At 29.8% G+C, this 25088-nt stretch overlaps 1 protein-coding gene and 2 long non-coding RNA genes across 3 annotated transcripts; all 3 read right to left on the reverse strand.

Annotated features, from left to right (window-relative positions):
- Window positions 1–647: 647 nt before the first annotated feature.
- Window positions 648–1341, reverse strand: LOC139879763 (uncharacterized). The gene is made up of 2 exons (XR_011770603.1): window positions 1187–1341; window positions 648–1033 (listed from the first exon to the last, which is right to left on the reverse strand). It is a non-coding gene; the product is annotated as an uncharacterized lncRNA (long non-coding RNA).
- Window positions 1342–1377: 36 nt separating this feature from the next.
- Window positions 1378–4366, reverse strand: LOC139879774 (uncharacterized). The gene is made up of 4 exons (XR_011770614.1): window positions 3981–4366; window positions 3106–3242; window positions 2437–2492; window positions 1378–1884 (listed from the first exon to the last, which is right to left on the reverse strand). It is a non-coding gene; the product is annotated as an uncharacterized lncRNA (long non-coding RNA).
- Window positions 4367–10531: 6165 nt separating this feature from the next.
- LOC139879785 (small ubiquitin-related modifier 1-like) lies at window positions 10532–12518 on the reverse strand. Its single transcript, XM_071865447.1, has 3 exons — window positions 12305–12518; window positions 11360–11509; window positions 10532–10795 (listed from the first exon to the last, which is right to left on the reverse strand). The coding sequence occupies exons 1-3, from the start codon at window positions 12398–12400 to the stop codon at window positions 10733–10735; spliced, it is 309 nt and encodes a 102-aa protein (XP_071721548.1). The 5' UTR covers window positions 12401–12518; the 3' UTR covers window positions 10532–10732.
- Window positions 12519–25088: the final 12570 nt, after the last annotated feature.

Consider the following 25088-nt stretch of genomic DNA (forward strand, 5'->3'; position numbering starts at 1 on the left):
TCGGAGCTACGCATTATGAGAATCTTCGTGGAAGAAGAAGTGGAGTGGCCAACGAACATCTTAAGAGAAAAAAAACAAATAGAAATTAGATAAATCAAAACTAAAACATAAAAAATTGTGAAGTGAAATCCTAAAGTCAAAGTGGACATAACTGTAGAAAGAAACACAAACTAAAAGGGAAAATAAGATATCTGGACTGAGATGGTTTCAAACCTCGAATGAAAATGTTCAAATCAAACAAATGGATATGAAACAGACACAATGACATAGCATATCAAAAATGAGATTCATAGTATTATCAAATCAGTGGACACCAAATGCAAATCGAATGCAAACCAAAACATATGACAGATGGTTGTACTCGATTCTTAAAAGGTTGATATGTCGATTCTTACTTGTTGTATTAGTCATACAAACTTTGCTTAAGATAAGATACATGTAGGATGAATCATATGGAGTATGGACCATCTACGTTCCTACCATTCATTTAATCCAACCTCACACGATTATATTCTCTAGCTTACAGGTCCCCAAGGACATGAAAAACACAAATTGTGTTACCATGAGTAATGACCCATTGAATATATAAAGTCAAACATTCTTAACAATCTCATCTCGCATATAAGATAGATTAAAGAGATGAAACATATAATAAACACAAATTTATTTATACAGAGCAAATATGCAAATCGAACTAAGTCATAAACCCACAACATATAAACGTTCGATGCAAATGTCTAAGTATACATGTCAAACAATTAAGAAAAATAGCTCAGATAAAAGCTTACTGCTCAAGATTAAAAGTTGGGAGGAATCGAAAACCAAGCATCCAGCAAGTGTATCCAGTTGTAGCAAAAGTCGAACTCGAACATTAAAGATGGTGAAAATTATGTAAAACAACCATGTGAAAAGTAAGATATGGAAAGAACATTAGTGACAAGGAATAATACAGAATAAAGAGCAAGATAAATAATTGAGTTACATTTAGATTGACATCATCAAGTAACCTGGTATGAAAATTCAGTCAAATAACCTACAATGACATGGATTGTAATTTAATTACAGATATGTTTAGAATTAATGTTGATGTCAATAATATGTACAATGGCTTCCTAAATCTGTGAGCCCAAAAATGAAAATATGATCAAATATGCTAATAACATTTAGATGGGTCAACTTTACATACCTTTGATTTATGTATTACTCCGTACTCTATAGTTTAACATCTTCAAACATGAATCATCACCATCTTCAATCATACATAAATGGCTAAATACAACAACAATCAAAATCAATAGTTAAACAATCATTGGCTCTATCTAGTAAATAGAAGTAGTTGGAAGGAAATCATACCATGTAACTCTTTTTTTTGCGGACATTTCATCGAACACCTTTTATGCACTTGAATAACCATTTAATTGACGATTGCATACCTGCATCAAAACTTCTTAGAAACTCATAAAAGATTAGAAATTATCAAAATCATATTGCCAATAAATACAACTTTCTGACAAATATGACTTCCCTCATCCAAAGAAACAGTACCAAACATAAACAACGATTGCAGGAATTAAAAAAAAAAAAAAAAACTAAACCTAATGTTGTGAACAAAGAGTAACTTTACCATATAAATCAAGATTCTTGTTGACCAAATGTGGCTTGTGAATTTGTGATACAGCTACAACCCGACATAACAATTGAAACAATCATCTAATCACGAATCTGAACCTTAAAATCAATGAATCCAGTAATCGTTAAAGAAAAGAAGTATTTAATAGAAACTAAAAAATTGAAACATTATAAGCATAACCTGTTGAAGGAAAAGATAGCTGCAGTGGAAACGACAGTTGTAGAAGCAGCGACAGTGACGACTATGAAGAAACCCTAAAAGGAAGAAGAAGAAGAAGAAGAAGAAGCTGAAGAGCGTATATGGAGCTAGGGTTTTTTTGATTTGGAGAAAAAAGAGACCGTATTGATTTATTTATATTCAAAGTGATAAAAGAAAAAAGGAGAGTGTATCTTCAAAATATATTGATTTATTTATGTTTATTTATTAATTAATTAAAATATAATATTTATTATGACATCATCTACATGGTCTACATTTTTTTCTTTTATTTTTTTATTTTTTTATTTTTTTTAAAGAAAGAAAATAGCTCTTTTATGACATCATCATTTTAGCATTTTAATAGAAACTACTAGTGAAATGACCCGTGAAATCACGGGTTTGTTTTAAAAATATAAATACTCAAATACACATTTCACAATATAAGAACCAAAAAACATAGGCGTATAAATAGAGTAATAACTAATAAGACATTTTCATAGATCAATGCCTTATGTGTGTTTATGCTTAATATGAATACTCCCTGCTTCAACATAATGAGACCATCAAACCATGTTTCAGACTCTTTGCAAGTATAATCAGTAACATACCACTCTAAAATTAAAACAGTAAGATGGATGACAACAACTCTCATCTTGGAATTATCCTACAAATAAAAACACAACATATTTAGAGTAGAATTTTACCAAAAATTTAAAACATATAACAATAGTTTAGTTGACTTAGGCCAAATATCCATTCATTTCTGGAAGGAAAAATAAACTTAATACCGTAAACAAATACTAACAAAGCACTTTTGCCATTTTCAGTTTATAAAGGTAAACACATTCTTAAAGGTAAACACATTCTAACAGTACTAAACATTTTAAACATGGTCAATTCGTTTATCCAAAAAACTGGTCAAGGTTCCACGTAGGAAGGGATATTAAGCTTAACCAAAAAAAAATAGCCTATGGACCAATCTCATGACATAGGGTAGTTGTAACTATTTAAAAACATTAACCCATCGAGATTTCATAAGAAGGAAGTAAATAGTTTATCACATTAAGCTATCAAAATTTCGTAAGGAGGTAGTAAGTTTTATAACACCAATCTATCAAAATTTAATGATCTATAGTGATTTTTCTTTTCAAAAATCACCTATAGTGATTTTTCTTTTCAAAAATCACTAAAGAATCAAATAGACATCTAAATCTAAGTATTAAAAATAACGCAATGAAAGAGTAAAAGAGGAGCTGCAGTTCAAGTATCCTACTTACAAAATAGTGTTTGAGACCCACACAACCCAAGCTCATATATCCAGTTCACATTCACCTTGCAAACTTCATGCATGTAATGCCGGCTCAATTTTCAGATTTATCGCCATCACCTTGCAACTTCATGTAACGTTTCGACTCTATAAGAAATGTCACTCGGTTATTTTTACACCATATCTACATCAAAACATAATTGACACACTAAACACAACTGGTCACCTAGTCGGAAGATTTTAACCGTATTACACTCATTTGAAAACCGACAAAGTCAATAAAGGTACATGTCTCATTTTTTATCCAATTGTAGAAACTGAACTGAAGTCAACCAATTTGTAGTAGCATATAATTCTATTTCTATATTGTTTTTTACAAAACCGATTTGCCGCCATTCTTGAAAAACAGAAGTTTTTGCACATTTACAATCCACCTAAGTTCACCAAATTTTAATTATATTTCTTAAACATATTACTTTACTTTAAGGGAAGTATAATGTCATATAAATCCAATCTTATCTCAAATTTACTAAATTCAACAACATATATGTCCAAAAGCCATCTTCTTTTAAGGCAACATTCTAAAATATCAGTACTTATATGCCCCCAAAACGGTCAGACCTAATTGACAAAAGTACACCCATAATCAATGTCTAAACATACAACTAAAACATAAACATCATTCAGCGACAATACCCATTGTAAAATTCTCCTTTTTAAAGAAAGGACTACATATGTTTGCATATGGATTGAAGAAGCATAATAAACACATAAATCGCTATATGGAGTAAATGCACACAGTTTCTACTACATCAAAGTAAATGCTACCTCTTAGTATTTATAATAAACATAAACATAAATCGACATAAGAATATAGCGTTATACCTGGAGAAAAAACACATAAAAGTTTACACGCCGAAAAATCAATTGTTGAACCTTCGTGGTTGTCGGATAAGAACCTTCAAAAAGAAGAGAAGAATATCATAGTATTAAAAAAATCCAAAAAACGGACCATGAAGATGAGAAATATGTAAAAACAAAGATGAGAAATACATGAATCGTGAAGCAAAAAGCAGTTAGTGAGTACTTATATAAATAACAAAGAATGACAAAATCGAAGAGATACAACCAGTCATAACCCACTCACAAAAGTCAGGTGCATTGAAGCATAGATTAGACGAATCAATAGCATTTAGTTTAACTCACTTTTTATACATCCTAAAAGCCATAGATTAGACACTGTCCAAAACACATAAAACCATAAAATATACACTATCCAGACCACGAAGATGAGATTTATGTTATTTTTTCATCAATACATCCCAACTAAAACCAAAATCGGTACAAACCAAACTACTAACAAAACTTACATATAATTTTTTTATCACTGAGTACTTATATAAAGCATAAAAGCAATGTACAGAGTAAATTAATTAATGGCTATATCTGTTTAACTTACACAAATTATAATTCATTATATTTAAAGTAAAACATATGCACTGCAATGACTTTAGAATGAAATTATACAATATACCAGAAAGGATGTCATCAAGAGACTCTTGAGACTGATCAGAGCATTATCTTCTACTCACCAACTTAAACGATTTAATTGCTTTTTCAGCCTGAATCAGGTGCTTCATAACAACAACTATTTATCGAATTAATCTGATACTCCAATTTATAGAAAGTATCGGTAAGTTAGATTTCCTAGGGTTTTGATCTGCACAATCGGAGTATCTGCACAATCGATTTGATAGGGTTTTGAGAGCGTGCTTTTATTTTTCTGCCCAATTAAAAGGAGAGCGTGCACTTTTTTATACTAATATCTAAAATATAATTATAAAAATTATAATTTTAATTGTAAATTAAATGATTAATGATATCATCTAGAGTGTCTAGATTTTTTTCTTTTATATTTTTTTAACAAAGAAAATTATTTTTTTATGACATCATCATTTTAGCAATATAATAGAATCTATAGATAGATGGGAGCTAGACCCATCACCCATATTGGAATTAGTATATTCGTACTAGAGGGGAAATTGGTCAAAATGCCCTCATTTGAAATGTGTTTGACAAAATGCCTTTAAAAAACTGTAATTGCAAAAATACCCCTTGATCACAGATCACACACCACGTATGATGCGTCTAACTTGGTGGGTGATGCGTGTTTACTAGATAATTTCCGAGACATGCATTTTTGCTCGCAAACACGCACCACGCACCTTGCATCACGCACGGTGTGTGGCGCATGGTGTTTGTTGGGAAAGAACTTTGAATGACCGCATTTTTTGACTCGTGACTCTGATTTAGTCACTTTTTTTTAAATCGTGTATTTTTTCGAGATCTATTCGTTGGCAAACCCCCAAAGGTGGTTTGTGTGATGATCCGAAAATTTCCGATCAAATTTAAACTTTTAAACTTAAATCTTTACATGGTTTCGACATGATAAGCAATGTCTATTAAATTGAATCATAAAATTTTGAACAGTTGTTATACATTCAATTAACCTTTGACTATTCTCGATGATTCACGAACCATTGCTGTAAATAAAAATAATTATATATATAAAAATAAATATAAATATATAAATAACAATTGAAAGTAATATAATATAATAAAATAAAATATGTAAAATAAGATACGAAGTAATTAAGTGAAATTTAAAGTGAATCTATGTATATATATATATATATATATATATATATATATATATATATATATATATATGATTTCATGTATAACTATTATATGTATATATATAATTTATAAATCATAATTTATCAATAAAAGTTATTATATAATATTATATGAATATTAAATATTACATAATTAATAATAGATTATTTACAAGATAAAAATAGTTGTTACAGTAATATTCTTATTACTTTCATTAATATTATTATCATTGCTATTATTATAATTTTATGGTTAAGATTAGTAAAATGATGATATCAAAAATAAATATTATTATAAGTATTGTTATTTTAATTTGTTATATCACTAATATTATTGATATCATAATTAGTAAAAAAATTATGAATTTAGTTATTAATTGGATTATTATTATTATTATTTTTATCATTAAAATCATTATTGATATTATAAATATTAATATAAAAATAACACAATTTATTATTATTATTAACACTAGTAATATCATTTATAACATTGTTATTAATAATAATTATTATCATTATTGTTAAGATTATCATTATTAATTATCTATATAATTATTATTATTAGTAGTATTATTATTAATACTAATACTAACATATTTATTAATATTAACTATATATAGAATTAGAATATAAACATAAATACAAATATATATATCATACAGAATCCGGATTCAGTTTCACTTCCTATCACACTTTATCTAAATTTTGTTTTTGTCTAGGATTAGTTACATATCGAAATCAATTCAAACGATTTTACTCAAAGCCGTTTATATTTTTTTATGTATCTGTATGATTGAAACAACATGTCTTCCACCATTCACTATAAACCAAACGAATTTATCAGTATTATAGAGAGAATCATTCAACACCTACTACCATATTAAATATTATCTGAATGCAAACAAATTTGGTGATAAATCTATATCTGCTTTATTTATTTCATTGTCTATTTAATAAAATAAGCTGTCAACTACTTTCTATTATAAATGAGTTGAATTGTTAAGGATATTGGAAAGGTCTTTCAATTTACCATCTGTCTATATTCGTTTCTATTTTTCTTTTACAAACACATTCAAACTCCCACCATCAATAACCATAATCTTTTGGTTACCATATTTTTTTTTTTCTGTTTCCATCGACCATGAAAACCATCGAGTATCTTTATGTTCTTTTTATGTCAGGCATCAAACTACCACGACTAACCATCACAGCGGTTACTTATTTGCTGTCTCCATTCTAATAAACTTTCGATAACCAACACTATCACCTTTCTATCTCCCCAAACCGTCGCCATCAATACCCACAATCACCACCGTAAGTTCTTTTGTTGCTGCTCTATCCCTTCTATTCCTTACTGTTACAGAAATTGAAGATGATGATGAATAGATATAATTATGGTGATGATTCAATGATATACGAACCTATTTCTTTCCTGTACGATCACAAAACAACCATTACCATACTACTATTGCTGTTACGCTGCTATTTGTAGCCTGCTACAACTTAACCTACTATAACCTTTTTATACGAATCACACCACTCCAAATTTTAATATTGGAACAAAACAAAAAGTGATTTAAAGTGAGTAAACAACCGACAGGTATTAAGTGGAGGTGCATGTTGGCTTTAAAGATGAAATATAAATAATGAAAACTGCTTGATTCTTCTTCTTGTGCTCCGTATAATTTTTTCTTTGGTGGGACTAGCGACACATTCAAGTGGGTATTGAAAAAGAGATCCACCTTTTGTATTATAATGTGGACAACATGGGACTTCGGTATGGATCATTTTTTTTTCGATTAAAATAAAGTATGATGATACATTTAAAACATAATGGACGATGAGGTGGCTTGTACAGTTGTTCGCTTTTCTTTTCATTTTTTTAAAAACGATTATGATAAGTATGATCATGGTAGACGTGGATCTTTATGGGTGAAAATGATGTATCAGACAAAATACCATATACGTTTTAGGTAGATATCTCTTGTTACTAAGTTACTGGACTCCTTCATTAACATTGGGCCGAACCCACTCTACTTTATATGAAGCTGAAAACATTCTGGTACGGGTGGCCCTCTAGACTGCAGCTGGTTGGGCTTCGAATTATTTGTTGGGCCGAAGAGTTTATAACAGTTGGGCCAAGAGCTTTTAAATTTGCTGTGGGCCGAGAGAATATGACGTTGGGCCGAATATGACATTGGGCCGAAGACATGTTGATAAAGAACCTTGTTAAGTGATGAAGTGGATATAATAGACGATACACAGTTTCGTAATTAATAACTAAATACACGAGCAAGTTAAACATAAACAACTTAATGGTTCATTGGTTTAGGAGGAAAATGGTTAAGCGAGAAGTCGTGGGTTCGAGCCTGGGCAGTGGCATTTTTTTGGAAACTTATTACTTTGAGGTAGTATTATTATTATTATTATTACTATTATTATTATTATTATTATTATTATTATTATTATTATTATTATTATTATTATTATTATTATTATTATTATTATTATTATTATGAATAATGCAATTTATTATTAGTATCATTAATATTAGGATTATTATCATGTTTATAAATATTATTATCATTATTATTATTATTATTATTATTATTATTATTATTATTATTATTATTAGTATTAAATTATTATTATTTTTAACATTATTATTATTATTATTATTATCATTATCATTATTAATATTATTATTATTATTATTATTACTACAAATTATTTTAGTATTATTATAATTATTATTTTACAAACAAAAGATATTTATATAGAAATATATTTATTACATATATCATAGGTAATTTACTATTTTAATATAAAAATAACATATACATCTATAACATTGGAAATAATAAATACATTACTATATTAAATAGGTAATATATTAAATAATTAATATATATAATCTAGTCTGAACACCATTATATGTTTTAATATATATATATATATATATATATATATATATATATATATATATATATATATATATATATATATATATATATATATATATATATATATTGGTTCGTGAATCCGAGGCCAACCCTACAATTGTTCAATATCGTCATATGAATTTTTACTAAAAAATACAGTATGGTGAGTTCATTTGCTCCCTTTTACTCTTTACATTTTTGGGACTGAGAATACATGCGCTGTTCTTACAACTGCTTTATTAAATGCTTTTGAAATATATTTTTGAACTGCGAATATATGAAATGCTTTTATAAATGTTTGACGAGATAGACACAAGCAAAACATTCCTCGAATGAATTATTATGCAGACAGAAGTTCTGTGGATTATTATTGAATTATGTGGACTTGATAATTGCCACTAATTGTTGTGAATATTTTTCCCCTGATTATTATTGCTTGGTAACCTAAGAATTAGAATCGGGTATGGCCCTAATTCACGCGAATCCTAAAGGTAGCTACCGGGTTTAACACCCCCACCCTTCAAAGAATCCAGATAATTCTGGATCCGTTGAAATCTTTAGAGAATATCTTGCTCCGAAGTCATGTGCGTGGTGTTTAGTACTTCGAAGTTTATATGATTATTATACAGACGAAATGTTCTGTTTTGCGGATATTATTATGCGCATTATATGTTAAGGTCGGTTACCAAGCCAAGCTACGAAAGAAATGAAAAGTGAATGTTATGTATCGAGAGAATGATTTTATACACAGGTTATGTGTATGTTATTTTTGTGCATGAGATATGTGTACGGTTTCTAAGATTTATGAAAGATGATTTTGTACACGAAAAATGTGTACTGTATTTAAAAGATATCGCATGTACATTACAGGTGGGTATAGGATTCGGGCCCATTTGTACCATGCAGGATTTAAATCTTGTGGTCTATCAAAATGATGAACTTTATTGTTTTATGATAAACCTATGAACTCACCAACCCTTTTGGTTGACACTTTAAATCATGTTTATTCTCAAGTAGGAAAAGAAATCTTCCGCTGTGCATTTGCTCATATTACATGGAGTCGTTCATGGCATATAGAGGTCAGAATCTCGCAATGGGACCAAATGTTGAAGACTTCGTCCAGATGGATTAGGACGGGTCATTTCAGTTTGCTGGCAGTTTGTCCCAATTTTTTTTTTTTTAAATTCGACTTCGAAGACCTTCAATTTTAACGTTTTCGTTGACTTTGACTTTTAAACATACTTTGACCGCTTATAACTTGCTATAGAACAATCTAATTTTTTTGTGATCCAAAAAATATATCACCAATCTTGACTAAAAGTACACGATACCCCTCAATCAATTTGAGTAAACATTACATTTCACAAGTCGAGCATTTTGTAAGTTAATGTTACATTTCACAAGTCAAGCATTTTGTAAGTTAATTAAAAGAAACACAGCTGCAATACTAGATCTAATTTCAAACTTAGATGGAGAAATTGGAAACTGAACGTGAGATGCATTAATATCTCAATGATGCAAACAGAGTGGTCCTTAGTCCTTACACAGAAAAAATAAAAATATATATTGAAGAGAAGGGCATTGCCTTCAAGAATTCAACACACACATCAATCAATCACTAATATTTACATCAAACACGAATAATATCTCACTGCTTCAACTTCAACTGAGGCTTGAACCCCCACCCACTTGTTAGATGAACGAAGGTCTACATCACACATCAACCATGCATCACATAGGTAGAATTGAACATTGTTGTTTAATATAAAAACAAGATAAACATTAAAGTGAAAGAAAGATCAGCAAATTCATAAACCGACAAAATATAGCAACATAAGATTATTTTAGATAATTACTAGTACATTGACTGCAAGTAAAACCTTCATCAACACAATTACTTGAGCAAAACAAGTAATTTATAATCAGGTTTTATTCATAATCCACATTCGACCTAACAAAGTTTACTACTACTTTACTGAGTAGTTACTAGTACTACTCTTCAGGAATCTAGTACTTAAATACCACCTCCAGTTTGATGCAGCATCGCATCAATTTCATCACCTTCCTCCATCTCAAGCTGCATACACAAAGAATTAGAATTACAAGTCTGAGGAACAATACTCAAAACATATAGAAGTAGTAACTTTGACAGATTTATGTATGCATATAAACAGGTTGATTCAGTTTGTCTTTAACAGTAAGTCTATGAGTAAAATTGGAGAAATAAGAACTCAATAAATTTTGCAACCACTAAAAACATTCAACCATCTCACATGTATGAAACGTTCAGCTGTAAATAGAGTTCAGCATGTATTAATACCAATCATCTATTTTCATCTTTGATATTTATACATAGCCTGTTACCTTCTCAAATACGTCTAATTCTACAGACAAACTAGTGTATTACTTAATTCAAAATAGAAGCAAGTTTAAGGTGTCAAATCAAATTATCTTCTCTAATCAAACTTACGAATTTTTTTATGTGTAATTAACAGATAGACTCAATTCAATAATATGAAATGTACTTGTAGTCATGAAAAGAATTAATTTAATGGTGTAGATGAAGATACACCGTAAGTCAAATGAATTTAATGAGCAGGCAAATAATATGGTTACAGTAGTTAAATGAATGATAAACTACCTCATCGGGAGTCTGCTCGGCTCGAAGACGCCTTCCATCAAACAGAAAAGCGATAGAATTCATCTCCACTGATTGCCTATCGCAGTAAGCATTCATTAACTTCTTCAGCTGGGTGCTGCGTTTGATCCTGAAGAACACTTCATTCCCGTCCTAAAATGAGAAAATTATGAGTAAGCTGTTCATAGCTATAGACAATTTAAAATAAAAAGGTTCAACTTTATCAGATAACTTTTTTAGTGAAACCAAAAGGATGAAAAAGGCACCAGAAGTGGAAATTGTAAATACAAATATAGAAAAGAAAAAACTTATGCAAACAACACAGGCACGTCACGCACTATGCTACCATCCCTATAGATAAAGATAGAAATTAAATCCAGGCTAATTAAAGCTTTTATTACCGAAAAAGCTAATTGAAATTGTTGTTCGTACTTCAGACTTAAAGTGGCACTCCTAATGAAATGAAAATAAAAGCAGATCTCTTTCTATATTCCAATAATAAATGAAGAACCTTTATTGTAGCTTTTCAGATCACAGATACGAAAGAAACCTTTATGTGTATCGGATGAATCAACTGGGTCGTATCATCATCTGATCGTATCGCTAGTCCAACTAGATTAGAACTATTGAGGTTATCGACTCATCTGATCATTGTAGTTTTGTAGACATTAATATTCAAATGTATTGGTTCACAATCAAAAAACTAGTTACTGATAAAAAACAATAACTACACATAATAAAATAAAAATATCAATACAGAGTATAAAATAACAGTTATAAGTTCTAACCTGATATATCACTAACGAAAATAAAACCCTATATTCATCAACAAATAATCACAACAAAACACGATTAAGCAGAAACACAAACGAATTTCAAAATCAAACATATATAAGTAAGAACTAGGGTTACATATACATATATTAACGCAAATACGTGTGTGTATACCTGACCCTTGACCTTTAGATTGATGTGAGCGGATTGATCCATAGGCTTCTTCTCATCTTCTTGAGCTAACCCACTTTCACCTCCGGTAGCCGACATTGTTGATCGAGAAAAAGTCTAGGGTTTATGCACAGACACCGATCGATTTGGTTGTGAAAGGTGGGTTGGTTTATGTGGAGATCATCAAAAATAAAAATAAAGGCGGTTTATTATTAGGGTTTGAAAAACTATATTTAAATGTAATTTGAGTTCCGTATAACGCGATGGAATATATTGATTTTTACTCTAGTTTGCGAGAAGATAAGGTTAGAGGGCCCAACCAAAAATTAGTGGGCTATCTCGTATATGAACGATTGACGATATGTATCTGTTCTCGTAAACTAATTATTTTCTTGTTCAGAAAAGATGTGAACAAAGATGATAACGTGTTGTAATTTAGTAGTATATAATTACCTTTAGTGTTATGTGAAAGAAGAAAGAAGAGAGTAAATTCTTATTGAAGAATGGTGTACATATCCTTACAATTTAGTGAGTATTTATAATACTAAAACTTAACTGTACATTACTCGTTTTCATCTTCAATTATAAAGTAGGTGAAATAGTAATCAATAATTCATAATTTTACTATGCAAATAACTATTCCTCTGCATGCGTATGTAAACAGAATTATCATCCATATTTGACTTTTACTCCATATATCATAACACTCCCCCTTTGATGATAATTTTGTTTCGTTACAGATCAACTAGTACTGCCTCGTTAAAAATCTTGCTAAAGAAAAATCCAGTAGGATAAAAACTTTAGCCAAGGGAAAAAGAGTGCAGCATAGAGTTGACTCCCCCTCAAGTAGACATCGTTGAGTCGTCACATCTTTTGAACTTGTCTCATGCCAATATTGTGAACGTGTGTTCTGAAAACAGCAGTTGGAAGTGCTTTGGTTAAAAGATCGACAGAGTTTTGCTGGATTGAACATATCTCATTTCAATCTGGTTGTCCTTGATGAGATCTTGAGTATATGAGAATAATCTAGGAGGTATGTGTTTTGTTCGGTCACTTTTGATATACACTTCTTTCATATGTGCTATGCAAGTTGCATTATCTTCATAGGTAGTTGTTGGACTTTTATCGCGTTCTAGTCTACAAGAATTAGTAATGAGTTGTGTCATTGATCTCAACCAAAAATATTCCGGAGTGGCTTCATGTAATGCAATCACTTCGGCATCATTTGATGATGTTGCAACAAGTGTTTGTTTTTGATAACGCTATGATATTGAGTGCCTCCATTTAGGAATTCATATCCAGTTTGAGATTTAGCTTTATGTGGATCAGATAAATAATTTGCATCTATATAACTAAACAAATCTTGTTTCGAGTTGTTAGAATAAAATAATTATAAATCAGTAGTTCCCCGAAGGTATCAAAATATATGTTTGATCTCATTCCAATGTATTTTGGTAGGGGCTGAGTTGAACCTTGTCAACAAATTAGCTGCAAAAGAAATGTCAGGTCTTGTATAATTTGTAAGATACATAAGAGCCCTAATTGCACTAAAATATGGAACTTATGAACCAAGAATATCTTCATGATCTTCTAGAGGATGGATCAGTATCAATATTGAGATCTGACAACCATAGGAGTACTTAATGATTTTTATCTTGTCCATATTAATATGTTTTAAAATCTTTTCTGTATAAGTTGTTTGATGTATAAGTAAGTCATTAGTCATATGCTCAATATGTAAATCAATGTAATACTTGATTTTTCCATTTCAAAATATTTCTTTAGAAGTTGAATGGCTTCATAGATTTCTTTATTTAAGATAATTAATATAAACAACTATGATCACATATCCGAACATTGTTTTTATAAAATACACGTGCAAATAAGTTTATATGTATACCATTTTCTTATCAAGTACTTGTATAAACCCATATAAAAATCTTTGTGATTTAATGGAATACATCCCCTTGGGTTTTGTATTAGATGCTTATGATACCTTAAACCCTTCAGGTATATTCATGTATATTACTATCAAGTGATCCATACAGATAAGTAGTAACAAGATCCATGATATGCATTTAAGTAACTACCAGGCTGATTAAGTATCTAATAAGTAACTGTATCCATTACAGGATGATAAGTCTTCCTCGTAATTTATTTCTGGTCTTTGTGGGAAATCTTGAGTTACAATTATAGTTTTGCCTTGTAACTTCATTTGCACATTTCTTTTTTGGATAAAAATTCATTTGTATCCCATACGTTTCACATCTTTAAAAGTGATAACGATTGATCCGAAAACTTTTCTTTTATTGAGCGATTCTAATTCAGGCCGTATTGCTCCTTTCCATTGAGCTCAGTCATGTCTCTTTTGATATTTAATGACAGATTTTGGTTCCAGCTCATCATCTTTATTCATGAAGTCATTGTAACATTATATGAAAATATCTCATAAAGATTTTTCATTTCATTTCGGTTCCATAATATTGCATAATTTATCGCAATTTATGTATTTACATTTATCAATATCCATTATCAGCTGATTTTCCTTTTCGATGATTTTTTATCTTTGAATCCAATTGGTCTTCCACGTTTCAGACGTGACAAAGACTCATGAGTGACATTATTGTCAGCTTTTGGAATTTCAATTCGAGCTGGAGCATTTCCTGCTATTATATATGATTTAGTCACTCTTTTTGTATCTTTAAATGCATAAAGTAATTAATTTACAAGTTCTTGCATATGCATTATTTTTGAACTTTCATTTCGCATTCTTTTATGCGAGTTCTATATACCTTAATTGATGTTCACATCACGAAGCATCTTCTTGCATATGCATTATTTTTGAACTTGCGTTTCGCATTCTTTTGTGCGAGTTCTATATACCTTAATTGATGTTCACATTATGAAGCATCTTTTTCTTTATTTTTCATTTCTCCCCCTAATATAGGGAATAATTTTTTTAAAATGAGAATCAGCAAAATGTGATGTAAAAACATCACCCGTCATGAGTTCAATATATCTTATGATTGAAGATGTTTCATATCCAACATATATTTCCATCCTTCTTTGAAGAACCATTTTAGTGCGTTGTGGTGGTGCAATTGGAAAATACACTGCACAACCAAATGTTCTAAGGTGGAAAATATTTGGCTCTTGACCAAAATTAAGTTGGTAGGGGGAATATTTATGACTTGCACGTGGTTTAATGCGAATTAATGTCGCATCATGTAAATTTACATGTCTCCATATAAATATTGAGAGTTTTGTACTCATTGCCAATTGTCTAGTTATTAGCTGAAAGCGTTTATCTATTGATTCGGCTAAACTAATTTTTTGAATGCACATAAGCAATAGGATGTTCAACAACAATCCCTATAGAAATATAATAATCATTAAATGTTTGAGATGTTAACTCATCAGCATTATCAATTTGCATTCTTTTAATGGTGTAATCAGAAAAATGTGCTCTTAATTTAATAATTTGTGCAATAAACTATGCAAATGCCATTTTACGGCTTGATAATATACAAACATGAGACCATCTACTAAATGCGTCTATCAGAACATGAAATGTCTAAATGGTCCACATGGTGGATGAATTTATTCACATATCTCACCTTGAATTCTTTCAAGAAACATTTTTGATTCCTTTTCACAATATACTTTTCATTAATCACCATATGTGTTTTCCATTAATCACCATATGTGCTTTTTCATTAATCACCATATGTGCTTTTTCATCATATATCCTTTTCACCATATGCGCTTTTAATCATATGCGCTGTGTTTTTCATCATATGCGTTTTTCATCATATGCGATGCGCTTTTCATCATATGCGCTTTTTATCATATGCGCTTTTCATCATATGCGCTTTTCATCATATGCGATGCGCTTTTCATCATATGCGTTTTTTATCATATGCGCTTTTTTATCATATGCGCTTTTCATCATATGCGTTTTTCATCATATGCGCTGCGTTTTTCATCATATGCGCTTTTATCGTATGCGCTTTTCATCATATGCGCTGCGCTTTTCATCATATGCGCTTTACGGTGCTACATAGGTATTTCTCATTTTCGGTTATCATTGACTGATAATCATATCCATTATGATATATATCAGAGAAACTTAACAAATTTCTCTTTAATTTTGGGAGAAAATAAGGCAATATATATAAGAAAATTCGAACCATTTGGTAACACGAATTTTGCCTTTCCCCTTCCTTTTATCAAATTTGCAAGACCTGATATAATATTTATGATTTCTTCATTTGATTTAAATCAATGAAATATTTCTTATATTTGATCATAGTGTGTACGCTACCATTATCTACAATACATAGGTCTTTACACTTTACCCTATATTGTATGCAAAAGAAATTGAGAGTGGAATTAATCAAGGACTTGTGGGTCTAACTTTAATCAATGATACATAGTATATTATGAGGACAAATGCTACTGCTAAGGGGGATCGATCAACACACACGAAGCAACAATACTTTGCTCATGTGTTTTCTTATTATTGACAAATGTACGGTTATATGGGTTTATGTGTTTCAAGTTTTATTGATATTTTATTTTGGGATTTTTTATTTGGACAGCCCTCTTAAACCATGTGCACAATAAAAAAATATTTTTAACTTTGAAACTGGTGCATTGATGTACTTTAGCTTACACGGATCAACTTTTTTTTTTAGTACAATGTACACCATTTGAGTATGTGTTAGTAATAGTTAAAATTAAAAAAATAAATAAATTAAAAGTAAATAAGAAATGGATTTGATGTGTATGTGTCACTGAGACCAACCTCCTTTCAATGAAAAGTTGAAAAGGGACTAAAATGTCGATTGATGTGTACTATTTTGACTGATTTATAGGTTTGATAAAAAACGATCGGTGTATGACTATTTATTTTACTAGTTACATAAGGAATCCTAGGTACTACAGTTTATTTTGAGTAATGTTTTGTCGGTAGTGTTTCTTTAATTATAAAAATGGAGGTACTATATATTTAGATTTACATTATATTAGTGTTGTATCTAACATAAATACTCTTTGGGGTTTTTTTTTTATTTAGACCTTTTTTTTTTTCATTTCTTAAACCATGTACCACCAATCAAAATCATCAAACCAAGTGCATCTTGGAAACAAACGAATACCCTTTAAAAATCCATCTTCTGCATTTTTTTCTTCAACAACTCCATCTTCATCTTATCTCTTTCCTTTAGATCTAAAATCACTACCCTCTAAAAATGTCATTTTTCTCCTTGTTTTCACAACACCGCTAACACCATTAAACTCTAAATCTCGTTACGATCTCAATGAGACTAACTTTTACTTCGTCTGACAACTGACGCGCTCCGATCGCCGGAACTTCGTCGGAATAATTTTCCGGACAGATTTGTGTTTTCTCTTCCTAAGTTGGCCTCATTTAGAAACGTTGGTTTGGTCTCTACTTTTGTATACTCAGTATTATTTATGAAAAGGTACAACACCTTTAGCACAATGTACATGTTTGTATATGTATAGATTTTTTTAAGAGAGAAAAAGTCAGTCATAGAGGATTGGAAAAAGAAAATGAACGAGTGATATGACTTGATTTCTGATATACGATGGGCCTGGTACTTTTCTGATAAGTAGACCAATTATTGTAAGTTTTATTATTTCTATCATTTTTATTACAATTTGAAAATATTGAATATGCATATGTTTGTAAGTTGTTTGTATTATCTATCGATTTTTTTTTTCTTAAGAGTATATAAACAAAAATTCAATAAATTAAAAGAAATTATATGTGAACCACAACAAAAAAAAGGTGGATGTATGTTCTGTTTTCATAAAGACATCTAAATTCAAGTAGTAGCTAACTACAAAGGTAATACTTAACTTAATATAAGTAAATTGGTCGAGTATCGAGTACCACAAATGTGTTTTAATTATCAAAAACTCATCTTACAATTTGTAGTCGTTATTATTATTTTTATTTATTTCTTTTTATCATGTGTTCATTTAGTAGACATTTAAATCATGTATAGAGTACCTGATGAATCAGTGGTGGAAGAACCCAAGCTAATAAATCTTGATCAAAAGACACATATGTGGTTTCAAGATCTTCCAGCGGTGGAGGACGGTGGCCGACGGGAGCTCTTCGTGCTGATAACGTGTTGTAATTTAGTAGTATATAACTACCTTTAGTGTTATGTGAAAGAAGAAAGAAGAGAGTAAATTCTTATTGAAGAATGGTGTACATATCCTTACAATTGAGTGAGTATTTATAATACTAAAACTTAACTGTACATTACTCGTTTTCATCTTCAATTATAGAGTATATGAAATAGTAATCAATAATTCATAATTTTACTATGCAAATAACTATTCCTCTGCATGCGTATGTAAACAGAATTATCATCCATATTTGACTTTTACTCCATATATCATAACAATAACATTAAAATAGATGAGAATTTTTTTATGTTTTTACAACTGATACACCCGATTAGTTAATTATATGCTACAATTTGTAAGTGTGCTAGACCATACACATTTCAATTACATTCAAAGGCGAGCTTAGGCACACGTGACGTCCTAAGAGCACTGGGAGTGCTGACCCAGATCACTTGGCATGTCACTGGTGACTTGCTGAATCAAAAAAAGTGGTGAGTGGTGACTTATGAGACGACTCGTCCTAATCCATCTGGACGAATACATTACATTTGGTTACATCGCGAGGTACTTGACCTCTATATGATACATTTTACAAACATTGCATTCGTTTTTAAAAGACAAACTTTTATTACATCGAAAGTTGACAGCATGCATACCATTTCATAATATATCCATTTCATAATATATCCAACTATAATTGACTTAATAATAATCTTGATGAACTCAACGACTCGAATGCAACGTCTTTTGAAATATGTCATGAATGACTCCAAGTAATATCTCTAAAATGAGCAAATGCACAGCGGAAGATTTCTTTCATACCTGAGAATAAACATGCTTTAAAGTGTCAATTAAAAGGTTGGTGAGTTCATTAGTTTATCATAATCAATCATTTCCATCATTTTAATATACCACAAGATTTTCATTTCCATTTCTCATAAATATACGTCCCATGCATAAAGACAAAAAAATAATCATTTATATGGATTGAACACCTGGTAACCGACATCAACAAGATGCATATAAGAATGTCCCCTATCATTCCGGGACATCCATCGGACATGATAAAAATGAATTCGAAGTACTAAAGCATCCGGTACTTTGGATGGGGTTTGTTAGGCCCAATAGATCTATCTTTAAGATTCGCGTCAATTAGTAGATCGGTTTACTAATTCTTAGGATACCAAGCAAAAAGGGGCATATTCGGCTTCGATCATTCAACCATATAATGTAGTTTCGATTACTTGTGTCTATTTCGTAAAACAGTTATAAAAGCAGCGCATGTATTCTCAGTCCCAAAAATATATATTGCAAAAGCATTTAAAAAGGGAGCAAATGAAACTCACTCTACAATATTTTGTAGTCAAAATATTCATACGACGAAACTGAACAATGCAGGGTTGGCCTCGGATTCACGAACCTATATCATTTATATTTATATTAAAACATATACTTGTAGTAGAACAAATATATATATTATTATTAGTGATATAACTTTTATATTATTAATTTATATATTTCATTATTACTATAAAAGATTATAACTTTCATTATGTTATATGTATCAAATATTTTATATGTATATATTTGTTTTGTTAAAATAGTAATTATATTAATACTAAAATAATATTAATAGTGATTAAAATAATGATAATGATAATACTAGTGTTAATATTAATATCAATACTTGTGTTAATCATAATCAATATCTTCATGTTTAATTTGTGAACTAACAACTAAAGTTTCTATAACATCCATTCGTATTTCAAATCATAATATAATAATAATAATAGTAATACTTAATAATAATAATAATATTTAATGATAATGATTTTAATATTAATGATAATAACAATAATACTAAATAATAATTCTAATCCTTAATGATAATAATAATAATAATAACCATAATAACAATAATAATCTCAATAATAATAGTAATAATAATAACAATGATGATAATAATAATAATATTCAGCTAGATTAATGATAATAACCTTAGTAATATTTATATTAATGATAATAATACTTAACATAATAACAATAACATAATTAATAATAATAATGAAATTAATAATAATAATAATAATAATAATAATAATAATAATAATAATAATAACAAGATTAGAAAAACTACCTCAATTGTATTGAATCCCGAAAAAAAAAACAGCCCACTCCTGGGCTCGAACCAGAGACCCCTCGCTCACCCGCAAACACACTTAGCCATTACTCCATATTCTGATTTCTTGATATATTGGGAACTTAATTATATTTAATCTATAACTATATCTGTTTCAATTTCTTCTTCATCGCCACCATGGGAAACGATCAGAAAACATATTGTATCTATAACAACAATAATTAATTCAGTTTAACGTTTGAAATTGTAGTAGAAACATTCAGTAATTAATATTTTAATTAACTGAAAAAAATAAATTAAAACAGAACAAAAAAAACGCTGTTTGAATTCGTGATGACTAGAAATCATATTTCGAAATTCAAACCCTTTTAGCTTATGATTACAAAACGAAAAGTGTTGTAAATCAGTCATATAAACTTTGTGTAACGTTAATTTCAATAGAAATAGCTTCTATATTTTCAATTTAATCGAAGAACACCCGTTTGACTTTTTATACCAAAGTTTTGACTCCAAAATTCAAGTTCAATACAATGAATTGAGGCCTGAAACTTTACAGAACGTTTAACCATATGAATCCTAACATAACAGCTTTAATAAATTTTGAAGTTTAATTACAAATCGGTTTATGAGTAAAAAGTTTTACGAACAGAGACCTATGAGTTTCTTTTAAAATTTTCTATTTATATTAACAGATAAAATCATACCTTTACTGTTAGAATTTATTAATGAAGAAGGAAAGTTGAATGAATTCTTTTAACAACTGAAATATCGATCCTTATATAAATAATTCTGATAGAAAAACTCACTCAGGAAAATAACAAAAATAAAAAGCAGAAAGGAGCTTAAACAGAATTTTTTTGTGTTCTAGATTTAGATTCGTTTCATTAAAGTTTTATGGACAAGATTATCAATCTAAAACAGTTCGATTGATACATATAACAGCTCGTACGAATTGTCTGCTCTTTTTATAGTTTTTATATGATATAAACTAATAATAATAATTAATAATTCTATTATTAATAATAATGATTATATTAATAATAAATTATAATGATACATAATTATAATTATTACTGATAATATTAATAGATTGTATTAATTTTTAATAATAAATACAACAATAATAATAACTATACAATATTAATATTCAATATTAATTTTAATAGTAAAAATGAAACTAATGATAATAATAATATCTATACATAACTAAAGACTGACTCCCTATATCAATAAATGAGCCTCATTTAGCCTTTTAATTTAATTATTATTCCATACATATTTATGCAATTAATCAAAAAGGAAAAAAAATACGCTTTATTCGATATTTACTTAGATATATTATTATCATAAAATTACATTTATACAGATAATACAGATAATATATTTAAGTATGCACGCGGCCCTTCAGATTTCCTTTTCTTTTTGAAACAGACCGCCTAAATAAACTCTGCAATGGAGGAACGTCGCTGCCCATCTTCTTCAGTGAATCAAATTAGGTTTCTTCTCCCACTCTCGCCTCATCATGCTTGAGTCAACCCTAAATTCCTGCCTTTTGGCGTGCGGTGAACCACCCCTTCCTTCTTCTCCCTCTGTATATCGATGGGCGTTGATAACCGTGGTAACCGTACCCTTCTTCTTCTCCTCCTCCATCAATCAAACGCTTACGTTATTCTTCTTCTTATTGTTACGCTCTTCTTCTTCTTTTACTTAATTTCGGTTGTGATTTTAGGGTTTTAGGGTTTCACGATACTCAGGCTGAATAGAGGGATGAGCACGATAGTCAGTTTTAGGGTCTAACATTTTTTACTAAATCTGCAGAACCTTTAGGCTTTCAATTGCGAATCTGATTCAATTCATATTTGTTTATAAACCCTAATTATGAATATTTTATTTATCTATTATTATAAGTTTCAGGAATTGGATGAGATGAAAAAACGATTGAAAGAGATGGAAGAAGAGGTTGCCGCTGTTCATGAAATGCAAGCAGAAGTTGAAAAGGAAATGTGTGCCGTTGTTCAAGGTTTTTTCTCCTTTTTGTTGTTATTATATTACAGTTAATTCATATATAATCTTCGTTGTTGAATTTAGGTACTTTTTTCTTTTCATTTTTTATTTTGTAGTAATTGATCATGGAATTTTGTAGTAAAAAAGAAACAAAATAAAACGAAATTAGCGTTGTTTGGTGTAGACATCCAAAATTCTTTTCCTCATTCTTCACTTTTCCTCTGCATTTCATACACCACTACATCCTCACTCTCCCAATTTCAAACAATCTGAAAATAATTGTTCTTTTCCATTGTATGTTTGATGTTATTTTTTGGATTTGGGTTGTCATATTTAGTTGCTGGACACATATGATCATATAAAAAATTAAACCAGTAACTTAATTTATGGCTGCACGTTTAGTTCTCTGAATCTTTGGTCATGCATAAACTATGTTATGGCTGCATTTAATTTCCTGCTTCATGCGATTCAATTTGTTTCTAACATCCTTTAGTTGTAGTGACATGTTAACTTCTTTGAATGTTTAGTTCTGCACAAACTATGTGTCATGCCTGCATTTTTTTACTTCATGCCATTCAATTTGTTTTTAACATCCTTTGTTTATTTTTATGTTCTCTTTCCTCTCTGATCGTTTATTATGACGAGCGATGTGGTAGTTATCTTTCGGATGTTCTGTTGAGCGTTTGCTTATTTTAAATGCCTCGGTCTGTCTGCACCTACATTCCCATAATGATGTGTTTCTAAAATAAAAACTTTGTCGTGCAGCGTCTCCGGTTCAATCTCAGTCGATCACAACCCCGTCGTGAACAGAAAAGCCTGAAGAATTTGAACCAACAAAGGAGGGACCATCTGACCGAACATCCATACGAGCTCTATTTCCCCGAGAGGTGCAGGAACTAAAAGAAAGCGGGATTAACTAATGGCAGTAGCAGCCTATGAACGGTTGATTGTATAGTTTTAGGTACTTAAACGACATTAAAAAACCTTATGTTTTTTTTGTTCGATTGCTTATACATGTTTGTAGTTGTGTAGTTCCTACTTATTTTTTTGTTTACAAGATACTAATGAGTCATGGTCGTTTGCTTTGTATCATATTATGCAGATATGGGATAGTAATGATGTATTACATTGTTGGCCTGTTTTCTATTTCATACCAGATTCTTCTAGATGACTGGTATGTATACATGTTTATCCATGTGAGTGATGATAGATAGTTTCTTGCAGGCAAAAATTGGTCTATATATGGAAAGATGGTGAGTCTTCTTTGCACATACGGAGTACTACATGAGCAAATGACATATATAATCGAAGAAGCCATTGAAATCAGAGTAACCTCCCTAATTCGTTTCATTTGAACTTTCACCTTTAATTGCGTTTAGTTATTTTGTTGACAATGGCTTAAATTAGAGTAACGTATTGATTTCATATTACTCGATTTATCACTTTTGATGACTTTCATTCTTTTTGTTGATAATTTATTAGAATTCATTGAGGTTCAAAACCAACATACATGAGTTGCAGGAAGCCCCCTCCTATAGCTTTTGTATCGGTCTCAGCAACATACCTCTTTCTATTAATTTGAGTGACTACAGGTAGATTTTTTTCCTGAAGCTTTTGGTTGCTTATTAGTCGCTATTTACTTTAAGGTAACCTATTTAAAAAGTTTTGATAACCAACTTTGTAGTGAAACCTCTAAGTGTAACCTGACTTTACTAAAGATTATCTATTATCTATATATATCAGTGATTTTGATGATAAGTGGTATCTCTAGATTTATTAAAATCCAGGGCAAAGTAATCAAGGGCTAAAAGTAACTAGCACAAAAGAAAGTATTTTATATATGCTGATTTGTAAACCAATAGGTACTTATTATGAATTGTCTCATTTATTTTTACAATGATTCAAACCCAACTAGAACCAGGGAGAAGCATACTGGATGAGATTACCTTAAATGTGACATTTTCCTTTTATAGGTCATAGCTATTGATTCAATTCAGGTATCGTTAGAAGCTTCGAAATTAAATATTCCAGTCATCTACTTGATCCATGACTTTGTTTCAGTTCAAGAGGAGCAGGTGATATATATATATATATATATATATATATATATATATATATATATATATATATATATATATATATATTCTTTCTTTCAGAAGTGTTTTCATGTAAGAGGCTAATAGGCTATTAAATTATTGATTGTTCTGTTTCTTTTTTGCTTTTATAACCAATAATGATTTTATTGTTTCTTTTTTGCTTTTATAACCAATAATAAACAGACATTTTGGTAGAGTAAAGTTATTATACCCAATTTTGATATCCTTTTTGCAGGTTGTTTCTTTTGGATTCAGATTGGCAATGATTTGATCGAGTTTTGAAGACTAATATTTTAGTAATATAAAGTTTTGTTACTTTTTGTATATGGACTTAAACCTTATGTTACACTTCTTAAACTGAACAGCTAATATAAATTTTTTA

Source organism: Rutidosis leptorrhynchoides, chromosome 1 (genome assembly GCF_046630445.1).
Source record: "Rutidosis leptorrhynchoides isolate AG116_Rl617_1_P2 chromosome 1, CSIRO_AGI_Rlap_v1, whole genome shotgun sequence".
Taxonomy (NCBI): Eukaryota; Viridiplantae; Streptophyta; class Magnoliopsida; order Asterales; family Asteraceae; genus Rutidosis; species Rutidosis leptorrhynchoides.